This window comes from Aureobasidium melanogenum (assembly GCF_000721775.1).
Source record: "Aureobasidium melanogenum CBS 110374 unplaced genomic scaffold scaffold_2, whole genome shotgun sequence".
NCBI lineage: Eukaryota > Fungi > Ascomycota > Dothideomycetes > Dothideales > Saccotheciaceae > Aureobasidium > Aureobasidium melanogenum.
In genome coordinates, this window is record NW_024470054.1 from 337,681 (window position 1) to 363,617 (window position 25,937).

The following is a 25,937-nucleotide window of genomic DNA, read 5'->3' on the forward strand; positions in this document are numbered from 1 at the left end:
CAAGAGTGGCTTGGCCTTACACCCGCTCGTAAAGTCTAAACTCGTATTTGACCTTGTCGCCCTTGACCTCCTCCTCCTGGACCTCTTGCACATCTTCACCGGCGAACTCGTCCAAGTCTCCCTTCTGCCGTCTTGTCCAGCCTTGTTCGGCGTCGACATCGATAGGGAAGTCTGTGTCACAGTCCCACTCGCCTTCGACTCTAGTGAGCAAAATACTCTTTGCTTGCTCCATCTCCAAGGCTTGCTTGTAGATAGCACCTCCGCCGATAACAAAGACACGACCCAAAGGCGCCGCCTGACCTTCCTTGGCCTTTGCAGTGAGGGTAGAAAGAGCAGACGAGATACTATCACCCACAACAACATCTTCACCAACGCCCTCAAGTTTCTCCGATCTCGAGATGACTACATTGGTTCTCTGCGGTAAAGGTCGGAATTTAGGTGGAATGCTTTCCCAGGTCTTGCGACCCATGACGACGACATTTTGGGGTGGTTGGATGTTTGCTGATGCTGCAACTTCAGAAGAATCAGAGAGTTGTGACGAAGTCTCGGCGAGCATGGAGGTGTCGGGCATGGAAGCTGCTCCAGGGACGCGCTTGGTGACGCGAGCGAAGTAGGCCATTTCCTTCTTCAGCATTGGCCAAGGCAGAGTTCCATTTTTGCCGATGCCATTTTTGGCTGTGGTGGCGACAATTAGAGTGAGAGGAGGAATAGTCGTCGCTGCTGCTGCGGCCATTGCGTAGGTTTTTGGTTGCTCTGGTGGTGGTTGCTCTGTGACTTGTTGTTCTTCTGTGAGTTGTGTGTCTTCCTCGGCTGTTTGTGACTCTTGTGCTTCGGGATGTTGTGAGGATGACGATTCGGGTGCGGGAGCTTGGACCACTTCACTGTAGGTCGGGGCATTGGGTGCCGACCGGCCTTCAGCCTGGCTTCGATTCCACACATTATCCATTTCCTCAACAGACAAGGCACCTGCAGAAGCCTGTGCAGGTGTCTCTACAGGTTGAGTTGGTGCTGGTGTTGCAGGTGCAATGATTTGACTAGCAGGAGCTGCATACTTGACTTCTTCTGCCTGTCGTTCGGCAGTCTCGAACTCGAAGTTGCTGGAGTAAATAACAGCAGCAAATGCCTCGAGATCCTTGACCTGATCGATAGCACCAAGGTACTCGTTGACTTGAGAGCCGACAGATTCGGCGGCGACAAGATCATCGGGCTCGCTACTTCCAGCGGCGATGACATGGGCTTGACGACAGAAGACAGCAAGAGTCTGAGCAAACTTGCACTTCTTGTCGCTGATCTCGGTGATGCGTGACAGAGAGTCAGGTGCTGGAGGGCTGATCTTGAAGGCTTCAGTTGCCACGCGGTAGTCGATCAGGTGGGAGAAGGTGGCGTTGAGGACTTGGGTGAAGACGTGGGTGAATGTCGGCGAGTCAATGAGATCTGATGTCTCGTCAAGCAATCTGCGAAGGGAAGCGTTCGAAGAAGTCGAGCTGGCCGCGTGCATGGGATCTTGCGACATCTCTTGAGGTGAGGGCGATGTAGACATGGCATCAATACCAGATTCTGACAAGACATGATCCTCTTGATCACGAGGAGGAAGCATGTATGACAGCCACCTGTGTTCGCGACGTTCGGCCTCAGTGGCGCCCTCTACCTTCTTACGGACTTCGAGAATGAGCTCGCTCAAACGTTCGAGAGTCATATCCTCGCGAGGGTTGATGGGACCGAAGACGTCCTTGACAGCAGCGGTGACCTTGTCGACAATGTCTTTGGTGCCTTTGTGCAATAACCACCAGCTGAATGTCAAGTATTTGCGATTTGTCTCGAAGTCGTTGCCGTAGACATTATCATAATTGTCGTCATCATTGTTCTCTAGGGAGATGCGAGTCGAGTCGGAGGGGTTCGGCGGGTTGGCGAGCGAGACGACAGAAGAGAGGTACGTACGACGACCTAGCAGGTTCAACTGGATGCGAGTGAGGAGAGTCAAGAGAGAAAGGGTATACAGCAGAGTCAGAGCTCTTGTGATAGCTGTCAAGATTTTGTCAGTGGCGTTGATGGGCACTGAAATCGAAACAAGACTCACAGCTGATCTTCATGTCATTCCAGAGTTGTGCCTTTGATTTCTTCTTCAACAGTGACTTGGCATCCTGACTATCGGCCATCTGACTAGCATGAATGTAGCTGCCAGTCTGGAAGCTAGCGATGCTGGCAGAGTCGTCGGTTGTGCTGGGAGGAGCCGAGGGGAATTCAGAGGAAGCTGCTTCTGATGGGCCTGTACTTCTTGCCAGCTTCTCTGATCGCTGGCGTTGCAGTTCATTTGTAATATCTTCGACGGGCAGAGCGCCTATGATTTCTTCTCGAATTGTAGGGAGCAAGGCTAGCACGGTGTAGGTGCAGTCCTCCTGGTTCTGTTCGAAGCGGCGACGGAGGCTGTCACGCTGTCAGCCTCGTGTTTGCAAGCCACGACTCTGAAGAAGTCGTCTTTACTTCTCTCTGGAGATCCTCTCGTCGGCCATGCGCTGGCGCGCCTCTAACCATTTGCTCCAGGCATATTGACCGGCTAGATAGACCAGCCCTAGCGTGCCTGCTCCAATGGCGAACCTGGTGCGATTGCGCCTGAACCACCGGCGCGTCCCTTCTAACATGGCAGCATCGGTGTATTCGTCTGCTGCTTAATTGCTGCTACAAACCCACAATGATTTGTCCTCGTCGTTTGCTGCTTGTCGTCACACTTGTCTGGAGACAGGAACACGAGAGAGCTCCGATCAATCTGGAGAGGCCGACGTGGGGGGTTGGACCTCGGCATCTCTCGCGACACTTTCCCTGATCTGGCCATCAAGATTGCGTTATCGCTCTCTCAACAACGTCTGTGTATCATTACACGCTATCATAGTATCGCTGAACGAGAAACTTATTCTAGTATGCTGCACACTCCCTCTCAAGCCATTTCATTGTTCTCTGGTCGTGCGTGAAATACCCCTTGGTCCTTTCGTACACCTTCGAGTGGTAGTCGTTCAGCCACTGCTTCTCCTCCGCCGTGAGCAGTGATGCGTCTGTGAGCTTCTTGCACATCGGTGTCATGGTGACATGCTCGAAGCCCAAATAAGGCTTGTCGCCGAACTGATGTGTCGTCTTCTTTTCTGTCACCATGAACATATCTAGATCGTGTTAACCAGGATTATCCCATGTCTAAGATTTTCGAGACAAACTTACTCTCTATTCTGATGCCGAAAGCACCGTCCTCGTAGTAGCCAGGCTCGTTCGAAATGACATTACCGACTGCCAACGGAACCTCACTGTAGGCAACTCTAGTACCAATGCCGATAGGTCCTTCGTGGACGTTGAGGAAAGATCCAACACCATGACCAGTGCCGTGTCGATAATCGAGTCCTTCGGCCCAGAGGAACTGTCTAGCTAGGACATCAATCGCGTATCCAGTGGTGCCCTTGGGGAATTTGACGTTGTCTAGCGCGATGTGACCTTTCAACACAAGAGTGTATGCTTTGCGCTCCATCTCTGTCGGCTCACCAAAGTGCATAGTGCGAGTGGTGTCTGTTGTACCATCAAGGTATTGAGCACCAGAGTCGCAAAGGTACACTGCCTTGGGGTCGATAACGCTGCATGCGCCGGGCTCTGGCTTGTAGTGAATGACCGCAGCGTTTGCACCAGTAGAGGATATCGTGTCAAAAGAGAGGCCAACAAAGTGCTTGTGCTTCGAGCGAATAGACTCCAGCTTGTCGGCGGCCTCGACTTCATCAATCTTGGCCTTCTCGTTGATGAGCTGGTCTTCAAGCCAGGCGAAATATTCGCTCAGCGCGGCACCATCGCGAATGTGGCATTCGCGCATTCCCTTCATTTCGGTCTCGTTCTTGACAGCTTTGGCGTCGCCAATCAAACTGCGTACCAAATCGACCTTCTCCTCCCCACCAAGTGCTTTGTATAGAGCCCAAGAAGCCTTGTTGGAAACGAGGTACTTGTTCTCGCCAGTAGAAGATGAGGAGAAAGCTTCCATGTCGGCGAAAATGGCATCGTAGGGTCGGACCTCAACACCCGAGAGATGCGTCTTTGCGGCAGCAGTGAGCTTGGAATCGTCAATGTAGAGCGTGCTGGTGGTTGGTGTGACGACGGCGTAAGAGAAGAAGACCGGGTTGTAAGGGATATCGCTTCCACGCAGGTTGTATAGCCAAGCAACCTCATCCAGCATAGACACGACGAAGCCAGCGCTCTTTTTCTTATCCAGATCTTTGCGCAGATCATCAATCTTGTCCTGGAACTTCTTGCCGGCAAAGTCGAGAGTGAGGACGTCGGCCTTTTCATTCGGTCTGGCAGGTCTTGCTGAGCCCCAGATTGAGTCTACGAGGTTTTCTTTGACGGCGACGAGATCCTTTCCGCCCTTCTTCTTAATCTTCTCGGACAGCTTGCGAGCATCGGCTGGTATGCGGTTAGTGATGGTCATGGAAGTCTCGAGGGAGACATACGAGCTGTGATAGTGGTGGGGTCAACACCGACAATCTTGCCGCCTTCTGACTGCTCGGCGGACCACTCCTGCCAAGTGGGTACATCTTGGAGACCTTGTTTGAGCAGAGTCCAGTTGTTGTCGAGTTGCTTTTCGGCTTGGTTGAAGTATCTTCCATCGGTGGCTAGGGCAGCTTTCTCTTGAGTGATGACGGCAGTTCCAGCAGAGCCAGAAAAGCCAGAGATGAATTCTATATTCACGTCAACACCATGCCCTGACCATCTGAGCATAGAATCATGCGAACTGACCTCTACGAGCATCGGCAGGGGCTATGTACTCGCTTTGGTGGCTGTCTTCTGAAGGCACAACTGCGAGAGTCAGTCAGTTGTCTGTCTAAATGCATCCAGACGGCTTACTGTAGATATCTACCTTGTTGCGCTTCATGAGTTCTCGCAACTGCGTGAGTCGCTCGGTTGTGTTTACTTTCTCCATATCGATAGGATATTTTCTAATGGCCGACGCGTGAAACAATCTTCCGGCAGTGCTGCCCTTTGAGAATGGACTGAGTCTAGCAAGCCCACGTAGCATCTGCAGGTCGCGTGTCGCTTGATGTGTTGCTGTCGATTGAACACGCTATGACGGAGTCACGGCCTCACCGACGCCGAAGGGTCCTTCCCGGTTCGGCAAGCTCCGCCGGGCGAGCCATGGCGGCGGCGCCTGCGTGCAAACATCATCTCTACTTCACAATCAACTATTGAAAACAATCACCAAACCATAGGAGGCTTCTCTAGGACATCAGTAGGTGTTTACCCTCTACCTAGTCACCTTCCCGTCGTGAGATCTCAACATCTCTCGCACTGCCTTCACGGCCTCTGGCTGTTGATTTCCTTGTCTGTCTCTCGTGAGTGATTTTAGCTGAAAGAGGTATCTTGCCTTGGATCCCAGGCTGAGTCGATTACTATAGCAAGACTTTCCCGGATCCAATTCTGAAAGGTAGGCCATGTCATTGACCCCGTCTCACATGCTGCCCACGCAATCTCTGGTGCGTGTTGACGAGATTTGTCTCCTTCGCTTCACCATTCGTATGCGGTTCTTCGCGCGACAAGAGTTCCTCTGCAACTTGAGGGCATTCTGTCGACTTCGCCATGGCCAAGATGACCTACTCGGCGTTGTGGCTCACAGCAACCCGAAGCCAATGGCCCACAAGGCCAATCGAGCGAGCAATTAAATCTGGAAGACTAATTGAATTGATTCTTGTAGTACCAACAATGAGTGTGGCCGATCAAGCGATTGAGCTCGTTCGTCGACTCAACGATCCCAGATATGCAGCTGGTGCCTCGCAGATATCGCGAGAGCTGCAGGAGATTCAGTTGTCCGACCAAGGATGGGTTGCTGCGGATGCTATGCTCGACCATACGGACACCAACATCAAATTCTACGGAGCTTTGACTCTGCAGATCAAACTCAACAAGGACAGGTCAGTAAAGTTCATCAGCACTGAATGCGTTTTGGAATACTGATGATACAAAGGAGTACACTCAATGAACAGGCAGCCGCTGAATTGAGATCGCGTCTGATCCTGTGGTTCGTGAGTTTAATTCTTCCATTCGCTCCATTCGACCTCTCATCGTTTCTTTCTACAGATTCGCCTTGCGCTGGGCGATATGCCTCCCAAACTCATCATTGACAAGCTTTGTTCTACAATGGCCACATATTTTATTCAGTCTCCCGTCCCCTGGACTCAGACTGTGAGACAAATCATTTGCTCATTGCACGCTGGAGATGTCGTGCCTCATGACATGCTTGGCACATATTCAGACACCAGCCGAATTATCAGCGGTCTGTCAGGGTTAAAGTTATTCATGGCTGTACGCTTCTGCAGAGTGTTGGCCGAAGATGTCCAAAACAGCTCTGTCTTGGGGCCGCAGTACTATCACCTTGACAACATCTTTAAGAGCAACACCACTGACTCAGCGATACTGATGACTTATGTTTTCAGCACGTCAACACCACTGTCCACAGAGATTCGTGTCGAAGCCGTGAACTGTTTCTCTGCTTGGGTCACGTACAGTTTCGCCCATTGGACCACTGATCCTGTTGCTTTGCAGCTTCTACAGAACCTTACACCGATGGCTCTGGAGCATCTATTACACCACGACGAAAGCGTCAGAGACCCCACTGTTGAATTCTTTGTCAACACGTTGGAGTATCGCTCGAAATTTCTCCAAAAGGAGCAACTCGAATCTCTATCACTGCTAGTACGCAGGACTGTTGGTCCGCAGTGTTTACTCCAGGGCCAAAGCTTCCTAGACCCAACCATCGTGGCATTCAGCAAGCTGATCACTGCTTATGGTAAATTGGTAGTCAAGGATTTGATATCGGAGAGAAACCAGGAATCATCTCAAGAAATCATTGGTCAGTCCACAAGGACTACTCGCCACCTCCAATCGTCAGACTGACCCGATTTCAGATCTTTTTCAACAACTACTGCGCGCTCCTGGCTACCCTGCTGAAGATGATCAAGTCATTCTCAACGTGACAGAGTTCTGGATCGAGTACGCCGAAACGATTGCCGACACACTCATGGACGCAGCAGAGGATGAAATACCTTTCCTAGCAATCGTAAGGAACGATCTCATGCAAGCTGTTCAGACATATATACCCAAACTTCAGGCACCACCTCTTGCAGAAATGACCGAGTGGGACGAAGACAATGTCGATCATTGGCAATTCTTCCGCGATAACATCAGCGATTTCTTTGACCAGGTCAATAACGTTCCAGAGACCCATCTTCTCAGTAATATGGTCGTTCTTGCGACTAATGTCCTACCTGCTTGTCAATGGCTACATCTCGAAGCCATAATCTTCTCAATCAACTGCATATCAGACTCTATCGCGCTGTCAGATGAGAACATCCAGGCGCTCTCAGCACTCATTGGATCTTCATTGTTTAGCGACATCTCATCCAATAGTACAGATGTTCCAAACAAACTCAAGCGTGCTGCCATGACGCTGGTTGATCGATACTCTTCGTTCATCAAGAAAAACCCGCAATTTTTGCCGCCTGTTCTTACCTTCCTCTTCACAATACTAGCATCTACACCTGCCGATCGTGTCAAGCTCGCAGACGCTTCTGCAAAATCGCTTGAACAGCTTTGTTCCTCATGCCGCAAGTCCCTGACACCACATTTAGACGAACTTCTTCAACAGTGTCCACAAGCACTTTCCGGTCCTTCCGCGAATAGTTATCAGAAAGAGAAAATTATGGCAGCTCTTGCCTCGATTATACAAGCCTTACCGAGCGAGGAAGCCAAGGCCGCGCCTCTGATATCACTCATTCAGGTCATCGAAAATGATCTCAACACAGCTATCGCAACTCTGAATAAAGGAAACTTAGAGGATAGCGAAGTGCTAGGAACGTCTGCTTTGCAATGTTTGGCCAGCATTGGCAAAGGCATCCAAGCGCTCACCAACGATGTAATCGACGTGGACAGCGATGACGAAGAAGGAAACGACGACATAGCCGCAACTGGCAATTTCTGGACTTCGCAAGCTGGTATCGAGATTCAGAATCGCATCGTGCAATGCATCAATATAGTCGAGTACCTGCACAACCCGGGAGATGCAATGGATGCTGCCTGTGCGATCCTGCGCGCCGGTCTCAAGGAGACAAAGCCGGGTCCATTCGTCTTCCCACCTTCGGCCACTGTCGCCTTCATCAGCAAGGCACAAATCAGCACACCCCGTATCGAGGCCATCATCGGTACAGCATGCAGTTTTGTCTCCAACTGTTCGCGCAAAACGGCACCGCACATGTTTGACGAGATGTCAGCAGTGTATCAAAGAGTAGCGCTGGTGATGCAGCAGCTCGGTGACCCGGCTAATGACCCTCAACTCGCCCAGCTCTGCATTGATTTCATGCAAAGGCTGCTGGTCAGCTATATAGATGTTTTGCTCTCGCCTACCGATGATGAGATTGCTGCAGCTCTGCAATTTGTCATTAACTGCATGGTAGGCAATGCGCCTATGTTGAAGCGCAATGCCTGCAACTTCTTCGTAAGCCCCTTTGTCGTCTCGGCCTTGACCGGAATGTCGTACCTCTGATACTAATACGCGGTCGACAGGAAACACTACTGGGTCTCGCTAACCCACGCACTGCGCACTCTCTCCCATCCTGTCGAGTACCTCCCCTCTCCGTCCTCACCGCCTTCGCCTCTCCCCTCTCCCGCGCCGTCATCTTTAATATAGGTGGGCTAGCCCAACGCTCAGAGATTGAATCTCTATGTAAACCTCTACGCGCCCTTGTCTTCTCACAACCTGGACTAGCCAAACAGCACCTAGAGCAAGCACTCCTGGATCCTAGTTTCCCATCTACTAATGTGGAAGAGAAGGAGAAGAGAGTGTTTGCTGCTAAGGTGTTGGGACTCAGGGGAGGTAGACAGACGGTCGTTGTGGTTAAGGAGTTTTGGGCGCTATGTAAGGGGACGGTTACGTCCTTTGAGTAGGTAGCGAGTGATGTCTCTTGGTTTCTGGTTTCGGATAGAAAAATCAAAACAAATAAACGCTTCTACAACTCTTATTGTATGTTGTCATGTGCCCGAGTGTTTCTAGGGGTATCTTGCACATCCCCACGAAGCAAAGCCATGTCCTAGTGTACATATCAAAATGCACAATTATTTCCGAATTCAAAAACATGTCCGAAGAGAGTCCTTCCAATCAAACACTCTCAAGTGGACACCATTCGTTCTCATAAACTACTCTGCATTTCTACAGTCGCCAAAACCACTGTTCATCCAAGTGAGGGTCGATAGAATGTCTCTCCTTTTCTTGATCTTTTCGTCATTCTCTCCCACCATACAAGCCGCCTTGATTTGACCTGTAGCAATGCACAATGGCCTGGGTGTTCAAAGCAATGGCCAGAGAGAGTGGACAGGGTCAGGGCTCTCAGCGGACAAACATTGGTTTCTAGAGCAATATCGTGCATTTCTATGACCATCTATTCTCTGCACATCCTGAGATGAGAACGAGGTAACGACACAGGCTGCAAAGTGAAGAACGAATGTTATTTCGGTTGCAAGTAGCAATCCCACCGAAAAGTGTCATGATCAATATGATGATTACAGAATAACTAATAGCGCCGCCCCAATCCCCTCCTTCCCGACCAGGAATGGGATATATGTGCTTGTGAACCCGCAAATAGCATAAAAAGACCCTGTGACCTCCCTCCTTCAAAATGTCCATTAACGCCTCTGTTCTGGCCGTTGATTATATTCATCATCATCACCTTAAGAGCAGCCTTCCATCACGATGATCCCGCAGTAGCTTGAGTCTCAACAATAGATCTCCTTCTCTTGTCTTCTGTATCGTCAAAACCATCAGTATTCGGAGACCTCCTCCTCTTGATTCCTTGTTGATGAGCACTACTCGAAGGTGTGCCGGAAGCAAAATCCTGGACCTCGATCTGCTCTTGCTCTTGTTGCTCTTGCTTCCGGCTGTCCCGTCATGCAGATTGTTGCATTACATGATTCTGCTGAGGTCCATTCGATTGTACTTTTTCGTTGCATTCGAGTTGCTGCTTGTTCGTGTTGGGTTTGGTGGTGTTGGGCTTGTCTTGTTCCTTTTCTCCTTCTCCTTCGAGGTTTTTGATGATGCTGCCTAATTTTCCCATGCTGACGGGCTTGGTCATGAAGTCGTCGACGCCTGCGAGGAAGGCGCGTTTTTTTGCTTCTGCATCGCCGACACCAGTCAAGGCCATGACGGTGCAGCGGTCCCATTTGTTCTTTTGCTCGAGATTGCGTATCAACTCTGTGGCTGTGAAGCCATCCATCACGGGCATTGAGATGTCCATTAGGATCAAGGCGTAGGAAGCAGGTGCAGATGCGTACGCAGTCACAGCTTCCAAGCCGTTGCCTGCGCAGGTATAAGGTCGTTTCAACTTGCGCATGGTCGCGACGAGAAGTTTCATGTTGATCGAGTTGTCCTCCACTAGCAAGACCTTACGTAGGTTTGGATCCATGTCGTTGATGACTTCGCTAGCTGCTGGGGATGAAATCTTCTGAGGCGAAACTGGGGTTGAAGGATTAGATGCACCAGGCTTTGATTCTGTGTAGGTAGGTGGAGGGTCAATGTTCGTGCTCAGAATTGTCGGTTTGGTAAGAATATGCAGCACAGATGGCGAGGAAGCGACCGCGCCTACAGTTTGATCTGCAGGGGCAGATTGTGACTTTATACGACTTTGTAGCGCTGCTGTCAATGCTCTTGACATCTTCCTGGGGCCGAATGGTTGATTGATGAAGATTGCGTTCTTAGACGCGCTCTGTCTCACAACTGACGAAGCTGAGATTGAACCTAGCACAATCATGGGCGGCGGTGAGTGACTCCTTGGGTTTCTCCTTTTCTCTTGCCAGTGCTCGTAATCTGCTTCGGCCAGAATACAGACATCGAAAGCGTTTGTGTCATCAGAAGCTGACGCTGATTCGACCTCGCAATCCAACCATTCCGTGCAAGTCTTTTTAGTGTTTGTTTTGATGGTCTTGTCGCGAGCTCGTTCTCCATCGATCGTGCCTAGAGATTTTGACAGTGCAACTTTGAGGTTGCTCCCATCGGGACGCTTGGGTACGTCAAATTCGGATTCCATGTCTTCTTCAAAAGTGGCATTGAAGGAAACGACCACCTTGGTGCCTCTTCCAAGCTCACTCTCAAATCCAATGTGACCGCCAAAGTCCTTGATAATCTGCTTGACAATTGAAAGCCCAAGTCCAGTGCCGACGGCGTGCGTGTTTTCCTGCATGAAAGGTGTGTACAAGTGGTTTCGAAGATATTCGCTGCCGATACCCTGACCAGTATCTTCAACTGTCAAGGATACAAGAGCCTTGTCTGGTTGGTCTGACTTCTTGCACTGCAGACTTACAGTGATTGTTCCCTGTTTAGTATACTTGAGGGAATTGCCTAGAAGATTGGTGATGACTCTGGTCCAGGAGCCTGGAGATATGTTCAAGTTCCAATTCGATCGCTTGGCAATGTTCAATACCACCGCGACTTGCTTTGGTGTCTTTGCGGCAAGTTCGTCTTCATCTTCTTGCTGAGCTTTACTTGCCTGGAAGCTCTTGGCTGTGACGGTGGTATCCACCACATTCTCGGTCAGAACAGCTAGATCAACTGCACTCGTAACACCGACTTCGCCCATATCTGCAGTCTTGAAACCGGAACTTCTACTAGCGTCCTTGTCTTTTCGATCTTTGCGTTCTAAGTCTGAGAAGCTATTGATCTTGGTAAAGTCAAGAATGTTGTTGATGGTGTCAAGTAGCGTCTTGCCAGCCATACTGATGGTAGTCGTCATTTCCTGTTGGTAGTTGGTGAGTTCACTTTCTTGCAAAAGCTCTACTCCCGCTAGTACTCCATGCAATGGAGATCTCAATTCGTGCGAAACAGAGCTGATGAATGTGGCCTTGGCTTGATCGGCGGCTATAGCGTCGAGACGTGAGAGTTCGGCCATCAGGTTGTTGCTGAAAGCTGCTAGATATGTGATATCCTCGGCCCTGTCTAGGAATCTGTTGGGTGCAGCATTCCAGACAAAGACAGCCGACCGCCATCTTTCTCGTCTGCTATCCCACAAGGGCAAGAAGGCGATACTTCGAGGTCCCGAGAATACTTCACCTAGAGTCATAGCGTCGACGAATTCACGGCTGCGGCGCTTGCGAGATCTGCTTTTCTTGGAGTCCTCACTGACATCATCGGAGGAGATATCGGTACCAGAAGAACTCGAAAGAGCTTTCCCATCATGGAAATTGAAAACCTTTCCCATGGGATAGCGACGGATGAGACTGCGGACGAAAGTCTTTGGGAGACTGGAGTGTCTTGCAGAAGGATCGAAACCACGAATGGTAGATTTGACCTTGGTGGAGAAACCAAGAAGAGAGCATTGAGCATCGGGTGTAAGAGGTTTTTCCTCTTTTGGCGTTGTTACTTCTGAGCCTGAAGAGCCAGTCGCAGCGTCGCTATCGGGCTCAGTGGATGAGGCTGCTTGATTCTTGGTGGATTCTTTGGAGCGATGGAAGTCAGCATCGATGAAGGCAACACCTTCAGCACTAATAGCTTCGCGCATGAGGTTACTGCTTCGAGCAAAGGCCGTGTTGATCTCACGGCCAAGATCAAAGCCTTCATGTTTGTCCTGTGCCATATGGCCAGGTTTCAAGGCGGACTTCGATGCTTGGCTAGCTGGTTCGATGTCCTTGGAATCGGTGGGCGTGGGCGTTGGAGTGCGACCATGGGGGAGTTGATCAGCTCTATATGTCATTCCCAACTCTTCATCAGCACGATCGTTCTGGGCCTTTTCCTCCTCGATGGAACCGCGACGACGTCTTGCCCCTTCACCTCTGGCTTTCTTGCTGTGTGTGTCCAGCCACCAATCTCGTAAACTGTCTTTGCCCTCACTGAAGAGGGCCAAACCCTTGATCAGACGATCACCACGCTGTCTCTGCATAGCGATATGTTTAGCTTCCAGGTGGCCCGTGATGGTGTCGGCGATATCTTCCATGAACACCATTTCGTCAGCGCTGATTCCAAAGCGAGGGCGGTCGTCCAGTATAGCATAAGATCCAATGACCAGGCCATTACTTGTTCGGATGGGTACAGCAGCGTAGAACCTCATGGTAGCGGCAGCCTTGACTATCATGAGCTTTTGCAAGGCAGGATCCTGTCGCATGTCGCTGATGATGTGCCAATGAGGGCTTACGCCGTCAGTGTAGTAATATGCATCTTCTTTGGGGTCTTCGCGGCGGTCTTTGGTGGTGATCCATTGCTTGAGGCCAGTAGCGGAGAAGCCTTCTTCGCGAGGAAAGCGTGTAGTTCCCAGGAATAGAGCATCTCGGGAGTTGTGAACCAGATCTGATTGTAGCGACAGGGTTCGTGTAGACTCGGCAAGGACGAACTCTTCACTCTTGGACAAGAGTGAGATCAAACAGCGTTGAGCCTTGAGCCGCAGCGCACCCAGCTGGGCAAAGGCAGCTAGGGCTGTGTCGTCGCTCCCAACAGCGACTCTGTTTTCGATTACGCCGTCGCTGAACTGCAGAGGGTGGATGGACGTCTCGAAGGGCTCCAGAAGTCTAGACAGGGCGACACTGTTAGCCCGATGGTCTGGGTGGGCCAGACTGACCTCGGAAAACTCACTTAAAGACTTCGCGTGTTCGCGACGTCTCGCCGGGCGCCGTAGGCGGCGGTGATGTCGACATTGCCAGTTTCACGTACACACACCTCGACAACAAGGCATGAAGTACAGGAGGATAGAAGACTCAAATCTGGCGGATTTGCCGTTCCAGTCTCTCTCACACCCTGACACGCCTCCAAATGGCCTAGGCCTTGTATGCGTGCTTGAACCGTGCCGAATCGACGATTCACCACACTTTAGCAGTCGGTCTTCACGTCTTACCGCTTAGCACTTGCAACACTTAAACCACCTTCACTTCCACTTTAGGCATACGCAGTACCCTTATACACAATATCTTTACCGCCACAAATTTGATATCTGTCCACGTCTTGGTGCACTTATCCAACAACCTATCCATCCAGCGGAGGCTTGCTCTAGACAGGTCAACGCGACGCCACAAAACCGTGGTGAGCTCGCACCTCACTCCGCGGTCCACTCAGATTGTCGAACGATAATCACTCAGATTACTCAACATGGCAGCTTTCTCAAGTAAGAACCCGCTTTTTGTGCAAGCGACGCACTTTATCTCATGTCGATCTAAGTTCCATAATAAGAACTAGCGCGATATATATACTTGTAGCAAACATCAAGAGATAGAGTAAGTCGTGTAAAAAGTGTCATGCCTCGTGTTGATTTGTTGCTGGCTACTTATCGTACAAAACTCCTAAAGAATTTCACCCTGCTGAAACGAGTTCTTCCAAGAACGCTAATACGCCTTGCTTTTGTAATCATCATGTCTTCCGGAGCTACGTCCGATGTCTATCCTTCCGTTCAATAACGCCTTTGCTCTTTTGTTGAAAATGCTTGTCTTGCCCATATATCATATCGTGGTAACCTTTTTACCAGCCACGGCCCTGGAGCTTGTCCTTGGGGTCCATGGAACCACAGTTGATGCCAACCATGGCTTCACCGAGACCAATGCTGACCTCGGCCAAAACCTTGGGGTCGTTGTAGTGAGTAACAGCCTGAACGATGGCCTTGGCGCGCTTAGCAGCATCACCACTCTTGAAGATACCAGAGCCAACGAAAACACCGTCGCAGCCCATCTGCATCATGAGAGCAGCGTCAGCGGGAGTGGCGATACCACCAGCGGCGAAGTTGACCACGGGCAGACGCTTGAGCTGAACAGTCTCCTTCAAGAGCTCGTACTGAACACCGATCTCGCGAGCGAAAGCACGGAGCTCGGGCTCAGACATGGCGGCAGCGCGGGCAATCTGCTGGTTGACAGTCTGCATGTGGCGGACAGCCTCGATGACATCGCCAGTACCAGCCTCACCCTTGGTACGGATCATGGCAGCACCCTCGGCGATACGGCGCAGAGCCTCACCAAGGTCACGGCAGCCGCAAACGAAGGGAGTCTTGAATCCGTGCTTCTCAACGTGGTAGATGGGATCGGCGGGGGTAAGGACCTCGGACTCGTCGATGTAGTCGACACCAATGGCTTGGAGGATCTGGCACTCGACAATGTGGCCGATGCGAGCCTTGGCCATGACGGGAATGGTGACGGTGTCCATGATCTCCTTGATCATGCTGGGATCGGACATACGGGCAACACCGCCGTCCTTGCGAATGTCGGCGGGGACACGCTCGAGAGCCATGACTGCGCAGGCACCGGCCTCTTCGGCAATGCGGGCCTAAGGCAATTGTTAGTGACAATGTCATTGGATTGATGCAGAGATGAGCGCACCTGCTCAGCGTTAACGACGTCCATAATGACACCGCCCTTCAACATGCGGGCAAGGCCAGCCTTGACAGCGAACGAGGCGACTCCGTCGGTGCCATTGGCGCCATCGTGCTTGCCGTTGGTGGTGGGTAGTGTAGTGGCCATTGTGGAATATGTGTGTATGAGATGGACAGGTGGAAAGGAAACAAAAGGTCAAGGAGATAAAGAATGTGTGAGGAGGAAAAGAGAAAGGGTCCTGGGTTTCAAGATCCAAAAAAGTATATCTCTTCGACAAGGAACTTCGGCCTTCTTTCGAGTGACTCACCTGCCTATAAAGGGCATTATTACTCAAGAAAAACACGCGGGCGTAGGGCGGCGAACCGCCAAGGTGCTTCTCCGTCGAGAACGATCCACGCCTGCCCGCCCCATGCCCCGCTGTCGGAAGGCGCGGACCTTCGAGAACTGGCGCCGAACCACCGAACCTCCCCGATTGGTTCTGCAGGAATTGGATGTACAGAAGCCGTACATCATGGAATTGTCGTAAGTCGTTCAATTCTTCCGAAGAGGTCAGACAATGGAGCAGTCCATGATTCCACGGAGATGTGTTCCAGTAGTATCTGCAATGACACCGCGGCATCTTGTTAAGTCTCCTGACCAGTGGGAATCTGGAGGACAGAACAATTCGCGCAGCTAGAAATTCGTGAACTTCTAGCGCACCGCATACCCCTCCGCAATGTCCATCAAGTCAGGGTCCAAGCTTCCGCGATCAGCGTCATTGACATCCGACGACAATCAGAACAACAACAATCAGTCCCAAAAACCACCTCCTTACCATCGAATCCAACTAAGCATTGAGACCAGTGACTCACCAACAACAATCACACCACTTAACCTCAACAACCCTAACCCACAATGTCTTTCCTGCTGCACTCGCGCCCATTAGGCATTGGCCTCGGTCTCGGCGCAGCATTCACATCCTACTCTCTCCTCACTCCTAGGAGAACCCGTTACGCTCTGTGCGATTCCAGCGCTTCTAATGCATTCAACTCATACACAAGCAATGCCAAAGTGCCCGTGGTGACACGTAGAGGAGGTCTCAACCCCAATGCCGTACGCCAAATCTCAAGTGGAAGTATTGCCGGTTTGTAACTCCTACTTCTTTGACTCCAGAAACTGTGGATGCTGATACGGAAACACAGGTGTGCTAGGTGGACTGGCAGTTTCTCTCTTCTCAAAGCCGTTGACTCTGCTTATTGGTCTTTTGATCGTTGGTGTACAGGTACATATTCCATTTCCTGCTGTTCCTGCTTTCCTGTCCTGTGACTTGCTTACACTCCCTTCGCAATTGCTGATTTTGACGTCAAAACAGTTTGCCGAGTCTCAATTGGGCGTCAGTCTGATTCCTTACAACCGCATGCAACGCTACTTTACCAGCATTGATTTGCGCTCTGCCATGCAAGACAACGTAGCCTTTAAGCTGGCCTTTGGCGCTACGTTTGCATTGACTGGTTTTGCTCAGCTGTAGAGGGCCATTCTTAGAAATCCTTGCAATAACATGTAAATAGACACGAGTCAAAGTCCAAGGGACTCGAGAAGAAGATGATAGAACTTTTCAACATGGCATAGAATTGCGTTATAATCGTCACGTCTAAAATTGCCTGTCCGATATCCCTTACATCTCTAGTGTGCAGATATTTACAATAAGAGCATCTCGAATCACTCGAGGCATTCTAAGTTCTGTAGTCACCGTTGATGGTAACATATTCGTGGCTGAAGTCGCAGGTGTAGACAGTGGCTTCACCGACATCCTTCTCCTTGTTGCTCAGCTTGACGAGAATTTCCAAGTCTTCCATCTCGAGGATGGCGGCAGCGCGAGCTTCATCAACAGCTTGAGGCTCGCCATTGACTAGCAACTTGAGCTCCTCGGTACCGTCGGCGGGGATGAAAGAGACAGAGGTTTCTTGGGGGCGAATGCAAGTGTGGCCGGGAGCATATCCGATGGCACAGAGGATGCGGCCCCAGTTGGCGTCTTTGCCGTACAGAGCAGTCTTCACAAGGGCCGAGGTAGCAATAGAGTTGGCAACAGCATGAGCGGCGTTGTTGTTGTCAGCTTTCGTTACCTTGACGGTGACGAACTTGGTAGCACCTTCGCCGTCGCGGACGATAAGCTTGGCCAGATCGGCCATGAAAGATGTCAAGACCTTGTTCATCTCCTTGTAATCTTCTGACTGCTTCTCGAGTGTTTCGCCCTCCATAGAGGAGCCTCTTCTAGGAATGTCTTTTGGCTCGAGACCTTGGAGATGGATGCGGTCGCTGTTAGGAGCAGCGGCAGCGTTTGCAAAGAGGGCAACGCTGTCATTTGTGCTGGTGTCACCGTCAACAGTGATACGGTTGAAGGAAGAGTTTGTGGCTGTGGAGAGAAGTGTCCTTAAAGCAGTCTTATGAATGGGAGCGTCTGTACAAACGACACCAAGAAGGGTAGCCATGTTGGGATGGATCATACCGGCTCCTTTGGTCATGCCGGCAATGGAGAAGGTGATGCCGGGATACGAGGGAAGAGTGAACTGGCGAGAGAGAAGTTTTGGGAAGGTGTCAGTTGTGCAAATGGCGCGAGCTGAGCGAAGCCAGTGTTCGTGGGTGTTGCCCAGGGACTCTACGAGGGTGGGGATCTTTGCTTCGATGCGGTCGATAGGAAGGCGTTGACCAATAACACCAGTACTCATAACCAAGGTGCGAATGCTGGATACATCTTGGTCGTCGTCGGCGATCTTGACGGTTCCCTCTTTGACGTCCTCTTTGGCTTCAGCCTCAGCAGCCTTTTCGTAACGACTCGGATTGCGCTTGTTCAAGAGGTCATGGGTAGTCTTGGCCATGCGGATGGCATCTTCACGGCCACCCTTTCCGGTGACAGCATTGGCGCATCCCGAATTGATTACAACACCTCTGATATTCCAGCTTTTTTGCTGGAACATAATCTTCTTGCTGATGCTCACAGGAGCAGCCTGGAAATGGTTCTGAGTAGTGACGATAGCAGCAGGACAGGGGATTTCAGAGGCGATCAAGGCGAGGTCGTCGAACTTTGTGTTTGAAGCCTTGACTTGGGCATGTGCGCTGCCAACAACGAAACCCTTGGGGTAGGTTCCCTCGGTAGGGACATATTTGGCCTTGGTAGGTGGGATTGCGCCGTCGGTAGGAGCAGAGTAGCATCGGGCGTGTTGTACCGATAGCGATACCAGCCGACGAGTGGCTGATGTTCGAGGGGCAGCCATGGTGTTGGCGAGTGTCAATTGACTGATACAAACACACAATTGGGGAAGAGAGAGGAAAAGACAGGGAAACGGCAACTGCTGGTGAGTCAAAGCTGCACGCGATAACAGCTACCCATCGCGGTTAATCTTATCAATCTGTGGGGAACTTGTCCGGCTATTGTTGCTGCCTTTGTCGGACTTTGGAAGCGCCTTCCAAGTAAACAATTGGATCCTTTGCCAACACGACAAACGAAATATTCCAATGCCCAAACGAGCAAGAAGCCAGGATGACCAAGACACGGCAGAATCACTCCCGGCTGAAGATGTGGACATGACACCATCTAAGAGGAGGATGATCGACGCAGAGACACCGTCACGACACACCAATGCGGACACGCCCTCGAAACAGCGCTCCATCCTCAAATCCACCCTCAAGCAAGAGGGAACACCACGATCTCTGCGCAAAGTCCTCTTCTCCACTCCAGCCAAATCTGTCGACCACGACATTCAAGATGTGCCAACTAAAGATTCTCCCTTGACGGCCGCTCTCAATGCAGATCGTTCTGCCAGGCGCAAGAGCCATAAAATATTGTTCGACCCACAAGATGAAGATGAGTCTGCTGTCGATGACATCGGCCTGGAAGATGCTCTGGCTCGCGAGATTCTGGACGACGCTGTTGAATCAGATCAAGACATGGGAGACGATGACAATATCACCGCTACTCCAGGCACTCCCTCAAAAACTCCTAGGCCCAGGGGACGACCGAAAGGCAAGAAGAGGCAGCCGTCTCCCATACTCCAGGATATGCCACCACACGAGCTGTACTTCTTTCAGAACAGGCCAGGAGGTGTCAAAACGTCAACAAATACTCTGCCGAGTAATGCTCTTCTCAACCATGACGACTATTTTGCCAAGATCAATGAATACAACGATCCGCACACGGCAGATAAACAGTTTCTGGCCAGCTTGCATGAGAATGGTTTCGATCAGTGGATGTTTGAACTCGATCAAGGCTTCAATATCTGCATCTACGGCTACGGCTCTAAACGAAATCTTCTTCTCGACTTTGCAGACCATCTCTGTCAAGCCTCGGACGAGAAGCCAAACCTCATTATCGTCAATGGGTACTCACCCAATATCTCGGTCAGAGACGTTCTGACGACCATCGCGAAACACTCCCTGCCCTCTTCGGTAGCCAACAAACTTCCTCTCCAGCCGCAAGCTCTCCTGGACGCCCTCCTGTCCGCCCTGACAGCTAACCCTCCTTCCTCGCCCATATATATACTTGTCCACTCGATCGACAGCCCATTCTTCCGAAAACCACTCTTTCAATCTACCATCTCGGCTCTGGCTGCCCATCCTAATATCTGCTTGGTTGCATCTGCAGACACATCGACCTTCCCTTTGCTCTGGGACATATCACAACGCTCTTCGCTACGTTTCCTATTCCACGATACTACGACTTTTGCACCCTATACTGCAGAACTCGACCCTGTAGAAGAGGTTAACGTTTTGCTCAACCGCAGTGGTCGTCGTATAGGTGGAAAGGATGGTGTGGCATATGTCTTACGCTCGTTGCCTGAGAATGCAAGAAACTTATTCCGCATCTTAGTTGCAGAACAATTGGCCCTCGCCGACACCACTCTTGAGATACACCACGATTCTTCAGACTCGGAAAGTATTCTCGGCCATTCGGGTGATGACATGGATATGGACCACGGCAATGTCACAAAGCCAATCCGCGGCCGAGGCCGTCCACCAAAGAAGGTACCGACACCTAAAGTCAAAGCACATAAGACTTCGGCATTCGTGGGCGTCGAGTACAGGACACTGTATCACAAGGCTGTGGAAGAGTTTGTTTGTTCATCTGAGATGAGTTTCAGGACCTTGCTTAAAGAGTTTCACGATCACGACATTGTGGAAAGTAAGAAAGACAGTTTGGGTGTTGAAAGGTTGGCTGTACCGTTTGGAAGAGAGGATTTGGAAGATATGTTGCAGGAATTGGTATGATGAATGAAAACCTACCACACTCATCTCTCAACTTTCTTGAACTTGCGTTATGAAGTGAGACTTCGCCGGCCTTATTGTGCCGTGCCTATGCCGACAATACAGTTCCAGCTTGTCCTCGTGCTAAGACACGACAAAGACAAATGTCTTGTAAAAGTACGACACGACATATGGTTCGGATCAATATGTGTCTTCAATCTCGCCTCGTCTCGTCTGAGCCACAAGGACCATGGACACATCGATTCCGCTCCTTGACCAGTTACATAAACTCCTCGACCACCTTGACAAGAACCCGGCCTCCAACCTAAAACTCAAACGCTCGCAGCCTTCCGCCAAAAACTCCCAATCACACTTCCTACCTTTTGCCACAATGAACCCCTCAGACAACACCCGAATCAACGACAGAAATAGTGACAACGACAACAAGAGCTCCAGCAGCAACGCCTCTATCCCCAGATACGGAGGCTACAAACACTCTTCTTCCGTCTACGAAGACTTTGAAATGTGGAATTCTGTTTGTGAAGATGCCGATGCAGGTTGGCCGTGGAAAGAGTCTCGGAGGCTGGAAGAGAAAGAACAGAAACAGCCAAAGCAAGGAACAAAGGAGACAGGACAGAAAGAGAAGGAGGGAGAAGAAAAGGAGGAAATCGCAGAAGCGACAAGAATACAAACTCCAGCAACCGCTCTTACCATCTCAAGACTTGGTTCATCCTTTGTCTATCAACAGAGTATCCACGCCGCAAGATCTCAAAGCCAATCTCTGGCCAACACTCTACACGATGTCGAAGAATTCGATGCGAAACTCGGCGACGATCAAAGCAGGCCCAATCTCAAGCACGACATCCAATCTCGTCAAGATCTAGCTCTTGAGTTGGAACAACTCCACATTGTTCTCGTCGAATTGCTCAATATTCTGCAGTCTGAGGATGTCAATGAGCAGTCTCAACCAGTTCGTGGAATTGGAAGATGTGTCTTGATGTGATTTTGATATAGCTTGGCATATGTAGCTTCTATTGTGGCAGGAATAGAGGCACTTGACACCTTGTTTGCATTATGATGAAAGTTGAGGCGAGAAAGTCTAAGCCATGATCGAATGATCCATGCAACCTGAATCACAATAGGGTGATGTCGGTAGAAGAGCAATTCGACCAACAAAGTCGTTAAGCAAAATATACATAGTATACATCATGCCAAGACTATGTTTTTAATTGATTGCATGTAGATTGATCTTGGTAAACACGTTAACTTCGACCGAGTATTCCTTGCTCTTCACTTTATATCCTCTTCTAAGCTCCATCCACACACACGTCTACCATAACAACGCGAGAGAATGTCCAGCCATGACTCAATACCAGGAGCATACTGACCACCCGGCTGGTCAAAAGACTTCCTTCTCTACGCTACCTCCACCGACATCCTTTCTCTCCCCGAGGACGAAAAGAACCTCATGTTTGACAGCTTGCGTTCCGCTCTCGGCACAGATGGATTCAAAGACCTCATGAAAGAAGCAAGTAACAACCACAAAGCACGAGTTGCTGCAGAGGAAGCCGCACGAGTCGCTGCAGGCGGCCAAAAGATCCAAACAGTTGATGAACTAAGCAAGACCGAGACGTATGAAAGCTTTACAGCAGTACTTTCCCGGAGACCAACCCTGGGGTTTCGTTGTTTTTAGGACTTGTTGCTGTGATGACGATGAGCGATGGAGTCTGTTCAAAGCCAAGTGGGATGTTGTGATTGCATCCGTGTTCGATGAGGAATCTCTTGTTGAGGGTATCTCTGATGTCAATCGTCGCTTCACCATCAAATGGATTGAAGACACGCAGCTTCAAAACGCCAGTGTGCAGCAGGTTTTAGAACGATATGCAAGCTTTGTTGCGCAAAGGGATGCATTACATCGAGCATTGATGCCAGAAATATGCTTGGTGGTGAACGAGGCATCGCTCCAATCATTCTTCGACGCCAAAATACCGACATCGACTCCATGGGCCTCTGAAACGATGATTCCCTACGTTCTCGCAATTCCTCTCGCTACCCAAACCGTAATTCATGGCAACGTGGAGCCCAATCATGGCTCTCTACCATCCTTCAATGTTGCTGTAGGCAGTCTTGATACACTTTGGGGCGTGCTTGCAAGCAATCTTCTGTCATCAAGAGAGCTCAGTGCAGGCATGACGGACAACCAGATCTGGACTCCGGATACCGGGCCGCGGTTCCAGATAGGTCTCGCACAAGAAACCATTGGCAGACAAGGATGAATGTGGCGATACACCTCCAAGACGGTTCAAGTTTACAGGGTGTGGCGGTTACATAAAGGCCACAAAATCGAGTCAGGTGAATTCATTAAAAGTAAGTTGATTCATTTGTCTATCTAGAATGTAAGATTGAAAGTACATCCATCGACCTAAACTCTTAATGAACATATCTAATTGTGAAAGGCTCAGTCTCAGCACTATCGTAATCATCAGGGTTTGTCGCGTCTCCGAAGATTCTCAAGGCGCGGACAAGAATGGAGTAAGTTCCAGCAGGTACTCTTCTGCCATCGTCCAGGACACCATAGAAAGCAGTATTCCAAGCATTAGCTCTAGGCTGGTAGACAGAAGGCGTACCAGCAATAGCACCAAGCGTCTTTACACCGAGGATAGTAGTAGTGTTGGTGTAGGTACCATATGTGGAGTTCGAGGGAAGGAGATCAGCTCGAATCAAAGACGATGGCATGACAAGACCAATTCTCAAGTTGGGGATCAGCAGACCGGTCGAGTTATCGGTAGTGCCGTTCACAGTCGTGTTGGCGATTGAGATGGTGAAGACAGTGCCAGCATCCACAGGAACGAAAGTGTTGTCAGATGTGCTGGTAATATAAGGGTATCCAGTACTGGCATCGAGAACGGTGGCATCCTTGAGCGAAGAGGCAACACCAGCGTAAGGGAGGTTGAGAGAATCGCCATTGGTACCGTTAATAGTGATGAAGCCTGAGTATACAGGGATACGAGCGGTTGCAAGGTCCTTAGGAAGCGAGAGAGTGACAATGACAACCTCAGACTTGCCAGCAGCGACGCTGATGCTACCAGAGCTGAAATGCACACTTGCGCCAGAGGTGACGAGGTCCGGAGGGAAGGTTTGAGGTTGGGTACTGCCATCATCAGGAAGAGTGTAGGCGGTGGCAGCATTGACGTAGTCAAGGTTGTAAGTAATGTCGCTGTTACCACGATTGGTGATAGTGAAGTTTGCCTCTTGGACAAAGTGTGCTGTGTCGTTGAAAGCAAGGTTGGCAACATCGATGACGGTCGACGTGTGAACGGCAGCAAAAGCATTGACCTCGCCACCTCCCTGCTGAACTACCGGAGCAAAGTAATCATAAGTGGTCTTGCCGTCGTTGAAAGTGACAGGATGACCAGTAGTACCGAGGATACTACGAATAGTATGAGGCTCAAGATCAGGGCGAGCCTGCTTCATGAGTGCAACAACACCAGCGACAAAGGGAGTGGCCATCGAAGTGCCGGACAGGACTCCGTAACCGCCCTGCTCCAGAGGCAGAGTGGACAGGATGTTGCCGCCAGGAGCAGAGATCTCAGGCTTGACGTAAGCCTCGTTAGTAGGGTTCCACATCGAAAACGTAGACATACGACCGCCAGTGATGTTGTTAGCGGGGCTAGAGAAGATAGTCAACTTGCCGTCGATATTGACCTGGATGGCGGAACCGGCAGCAAGACTAGCAACCCAAGAAGCACCTTGTTCAGCCGAGACCATTGCCGCACCAAGAATATCAGAATCGGTGACACTGGGAGAGGTGAGACTAGGGGCGTTGTTGTAAAACAGAATGTATTGTGCTCCGAATGCAGCCACGTTGGCAGCTTTGGTGTCGAAAGTGCAAGTGCCACGACGGATGAGGACAAGCTTTTCGGTAAGATCAGGGGTATCAGCAGGAAGAGGCTCGCAAGCATCGTCAACGATAGTGCTGTCCTTGCTGACGGCCCATAGCGGTAGGCTGACGTTGGGCATGCCAATTGAAGCTGCCAGGTAGCCAAATTGACCATCAGTCGAGTTGTCCACAGTGTACGTGCCATAGGTGGTGAACACAGGAGACTCGATGTTGTCAATAGATCCAACAGCGATGACGCCAATGCCATCTGCGGCTGAAGAGCCGTAGAACAGGCCTTCTGAACCATCGTTACCAGCAGCAAGAGTGCAAGGAGTTCCAGCTGCAACAATGCGAGAGACTACAACAGTCCATGGCTCCTCTGGGAAGCATTAGTGTTGTACCCATGGGATCTTCTTGATTGACTTACCGGTCCAGCCGTTGGGGCCACCAATACTGGCAGTGATGATATCTGCTCCATCCTCGTATGCGCGGGTGAACGCGTCGATAAGAACATCGTCACCAGCACTTCCGGAGCATCCAAAGACTCTGTAAGCACCTAGAATTGCGTCGGGTGCAACGCCGGTAAAGTTGTACGGATTGGGGTCAGCTCCTACGATACCAGCAACGTGAGTACCATGCTCGTTACAGGCAGAGTACGGATCAGGGTCGGGTACAGGAGTGTTAGTGCCGTCATAGTCATCACCAACGAGATCATAACCCTTTGCAAGTAAGCGATTGTGCTACAAGTTCGAATCGTAATGACGTACGTATGCAACCTTGCAGCCAGGACCAAAACATCCACCGAGAGCAGGGTGAAGATAGTCAACGCCAGTATCGATGATAGCAACGAAAGTTCCATTTCCGGTCAAACCTTCAGCATGTAGTCTGTCAACGTGGCCCATGAGATGGGTAGAGAAGGTATCAGAAGAAGTTGTAGAGTTTGATCCATTGGTGTAGGGAGCGGTTGCAAAATCCTGGGTGTCATATAGCGAGATGGGCCAGACCTTGCGCACGATAGGCATGGCCTGAATGTCTGAAGCGACCACAGCCTGATCAAGACCAGTATCCACATGGAATGAAAGTCCTTTGAACAAAGATGAAGAGAGATCCATGCGGTGAGTAGGGTTCATCTTTTTCTTTGAGAGGTCAGAATAGAAACTGGATTTGGTCTGTTTGGCATGTCAATGGTAAGTCTATCACTCGCGAATCGTTGACACGCACGTCCGAAGCAATCGACATGACATCTTCAAACTCGACGATATATCCTCCAGGTACGACATTGCGCTTCTTCTCAGCACTACTGTCTGTGACTGCTGCGAGAACAGAAGGGGCAAGAGCCAAAAGAGTGGCGATGTTGAACCACATCTTGTCTGAAAGAGAGACGCTGAACCTTGAACCACCACACAGATCTGAAGACTGAGGGGCCTTTTATATGATGTTCTACCAACTCTTATCTTCAGTTCTCCTTCCAAAAGCGGGACTCCATCATGAGGGGCTTGTGTTC

General features: G+C 50.4%; 12 protein-coding genes across 12 annotated transcripts; 5 read left to right on the top strand and 7 right to left on the bottom strand.

Annotated features, from left to right (window-relative positions):
* Nucleotides 1-22: 22 nt before the first annotated feature.
* Nucleotides 23-700, bottom strand: M437DRAFT_18184 (uncharacterized protein; the record flags this gene model as incomplete). Its single annotated transcript, XM_041018942.1, has 1 exon — nucleotides 23-700. A coding segment is annotated over one exon (678 nt), but the record flags the coding sequence as incomplete, so codon positions are not given.
* A 372-nt stretch (nucleotides 701-1,072) lies between these two features.
* Nucleotides 1,073-2,639, bottom strand: M437DRAFT_11757 (Peroxin-3; the record flags this gene model as incomplete). Its single annotated transcript, XM_041018627.1, has 3 exons — nucleotides 1,073-2,022; nucleotides 2,078-2,424; nucleotides 2,482-2,639. Coding segments are annotated over 3 exons (1,455 nt in total), but the record flags the coding sequence as incomplete, so codon positions are not given.
* Nucleotides 2,640-2,910: 271 nt separating this feature from the next.
* On the bottom strand, nucleotides 2,911-4,942 carry M437DRAFT_39688 (putative Xaa-pro aminopeptidase P; the record flags this gene model as incomplete). Its single annotated transcript, XM_041020056.1, has 5 exons — nucleotides 2,911-3,152; nucleotides 3,208-4,425; nucleotides 4,473-4,700; nucleotides 4,759-4,818; nucleotides 4,867-4,942. 5 exons carry the CDS (start codon nucleotides 4,940-4,942, stop codon nucleotides 2,911-2,913), a joined length of 1,824 nt encoding a protein of 607 aa, XP_040883329.1.
* Nucleotides 4,943-5,718: 776 nt separating this feature from the next.
* M437DRAFT_71898 (ARM repeat-containing protein) lies at nucleotides 5,719-8,955 on the top strand (the record flags this gene model as incomplete). The annotated part of the gene is made up of 5 exons (XM_041025755.1): nucleotides 5,719-5,927; nucleotides 5,981-6,038; nucleotides 6,094-6,865; nucleotides 6,921-8,506; nucleotides 8,575-8,955. The coding sequence occupies 5 exons, from the start codon at nucleotides 5,719-5,721 to the stop codon at nucleotides 8,953-8,955; spliced, it is 3,006 nt and encodes a 1,001-aa protein (XP_040883330.1).
* A 1,100-nt stretch (nucleotides 8,956-10,055) lies between these two features.
* Nucleotides 10,056-13,662, bottom strand: M437DRAFT_15858 (uncharacterized protein; the record flags this gene model as incomplete). Its single annotated transcript, XM_041018832.1, has 2 exons — nucleotides 10,056-13,554; nucleotides 13,619-13,662. Coding segments are annotated over 2 exons (3,543 nt in total), but the record flags the coding sequence as incomplete, so codon positions are not given.
* An 832-nt stretch (nucleotides 13,663-14,494) lies between these two features.
* M437DRAFT_39230 (pyridoxine biosynthesis protein PDX1) lies at nucleotides 14,495-15,483 on the bottom strand (the record flags this gene model as incomplete). The annotated part of the gene is made up of 2 exons (XM_041019968.1): nucleotides 14,495-15,289; nucleotides 15,343-15,483. 2 exons carry the CDS (start codon nucleotides 15,481-15,483, stop codon nucleotides 14,495-14,497), a joined length of 936 nt encoding a protein of 311 aa, XP_040883332.1.
* A 747-nt stretch (nucleotides 15,484-16,230) lies between these two features.
* Nucleotides 16,231-16,843, top strand: M437DRAFT_62524 (uncharacterized protein; the record flags this gene model as incomplete). The annotated part of the gene is made up of 3 exons (XM_041024101.1): nucleotides 16,231-16,459; nucleotides 16,518-16,597; nucleotides 16,688-16,843. The coding sequence occupies 3 exons, from the start codon at nucleotides 16,231-16,233 to the stop codon at nucleotides 16,841-16,843; spliced, it is 465 nt and encodes a 154-aa protein (XP_040883333.1).
* A 205-nt stretch (nucleotides 16,844-17,048) lies between these two features.
* On the bottom strand, nucleotides 17,049-18,587 carry M437DRAFT_39689 (arginine biosynthesis protein ArgJ; the record flags this gene model as incomplete). The annotated part of the gene is made up of 2 exons (XM_041020057.1): nucleotides 17,049-18,067; nucleotides 18,149-18,587. The coding sequence occupies 2 exons, from the start codon at nucleotides 18,585-18,587 to the stop codon at nucleotides 17,049-17,051; spliced, it is 1,458 nt and encodes a 485-aa protein (XP_040883334.1).
* A 241-nt stretch (nucleotides 18,588-18,828) lies between these two features.
* On the top strand, nucleotides 18,829-20,577 carry M437DRAFT_38697 (ORC2-domain-containing protein; the record flags this gene model as incomplete). The annotated part of the gene is made up of 2 exons (XM_041019884.1): nucleotides 18,829-20,245; nucleotides 20,318-20,577. The coding sequence occupies 2 exons, from the start codon at nucleotides 18,829-18,831 to the stop codon at nucleotides 20,575-20,577; spliced, it is 1,677 nt and encodes a 558-aa protein (XP_040883335.1).
* A 226-nt stretch (nucleotides 20,578-20,803) lies between these two features.
* Nucleotides 20,804-21,556, top strand: M437DRAFT_62527 (uncharacterized protein; the record flags this gene model as incomplete). The annotated part of the gene is made up of 1 exon (XM_041024102.1): nucleotides 20,804-21,556. The coding sequence occupies one exon, from the start codon at nucleotides 20,804-20,806 to the stop codon at nucleotides 21,554-21,556; it is 753 nt and encodes a 250-aa protein (XP_040883336.1).
* Nucleotides 21,557-22,021: 465 nt separating this feature from the next.
* Nucleotides 22,022-22,829, top strand: M437DRAFT_62528 (uncharacterized protein; the record flags this gene model as incomplete). The annotated part of the gene is made up of 2 exons (XM_041024103.1): nucleotides 22,022-22,185; nucleotides 22,247-22,829. 2 exons carry the CDS (start codon nucleotides 22,022-22,024, stop codon nucleotides 22,827-22,829), a joined length of 747 nt encoding a protein of 248 aa, XP_040883337.1.
* A 154-nt stretch (nucleotides 22,830-22,983) lies between these two features.
* M437DRAFT_62529 (subtilisin-like protein) lies at nucleotides 22,984-25,798 on the bottom strand (the record flags this gene model as incomplete). The annotated part of the gene is made up of 4 exons (XM_041024104.1): nucleotides 22,984-24,812; nucleotides 24,861-25,173; nucleotides 25,210-25,602; nucleotides 25,655-25,798. 4 exons carry the CDS (start codon nucleotides 25,796-25,798, stop codon nucleotides 22,984-22,986), a joined length of 2,679 nt encoding a protein of 892 aa, XP_040883338.1.
* Nucleotides 25,799-25,937: the final 139 nt, after the last annotated feature.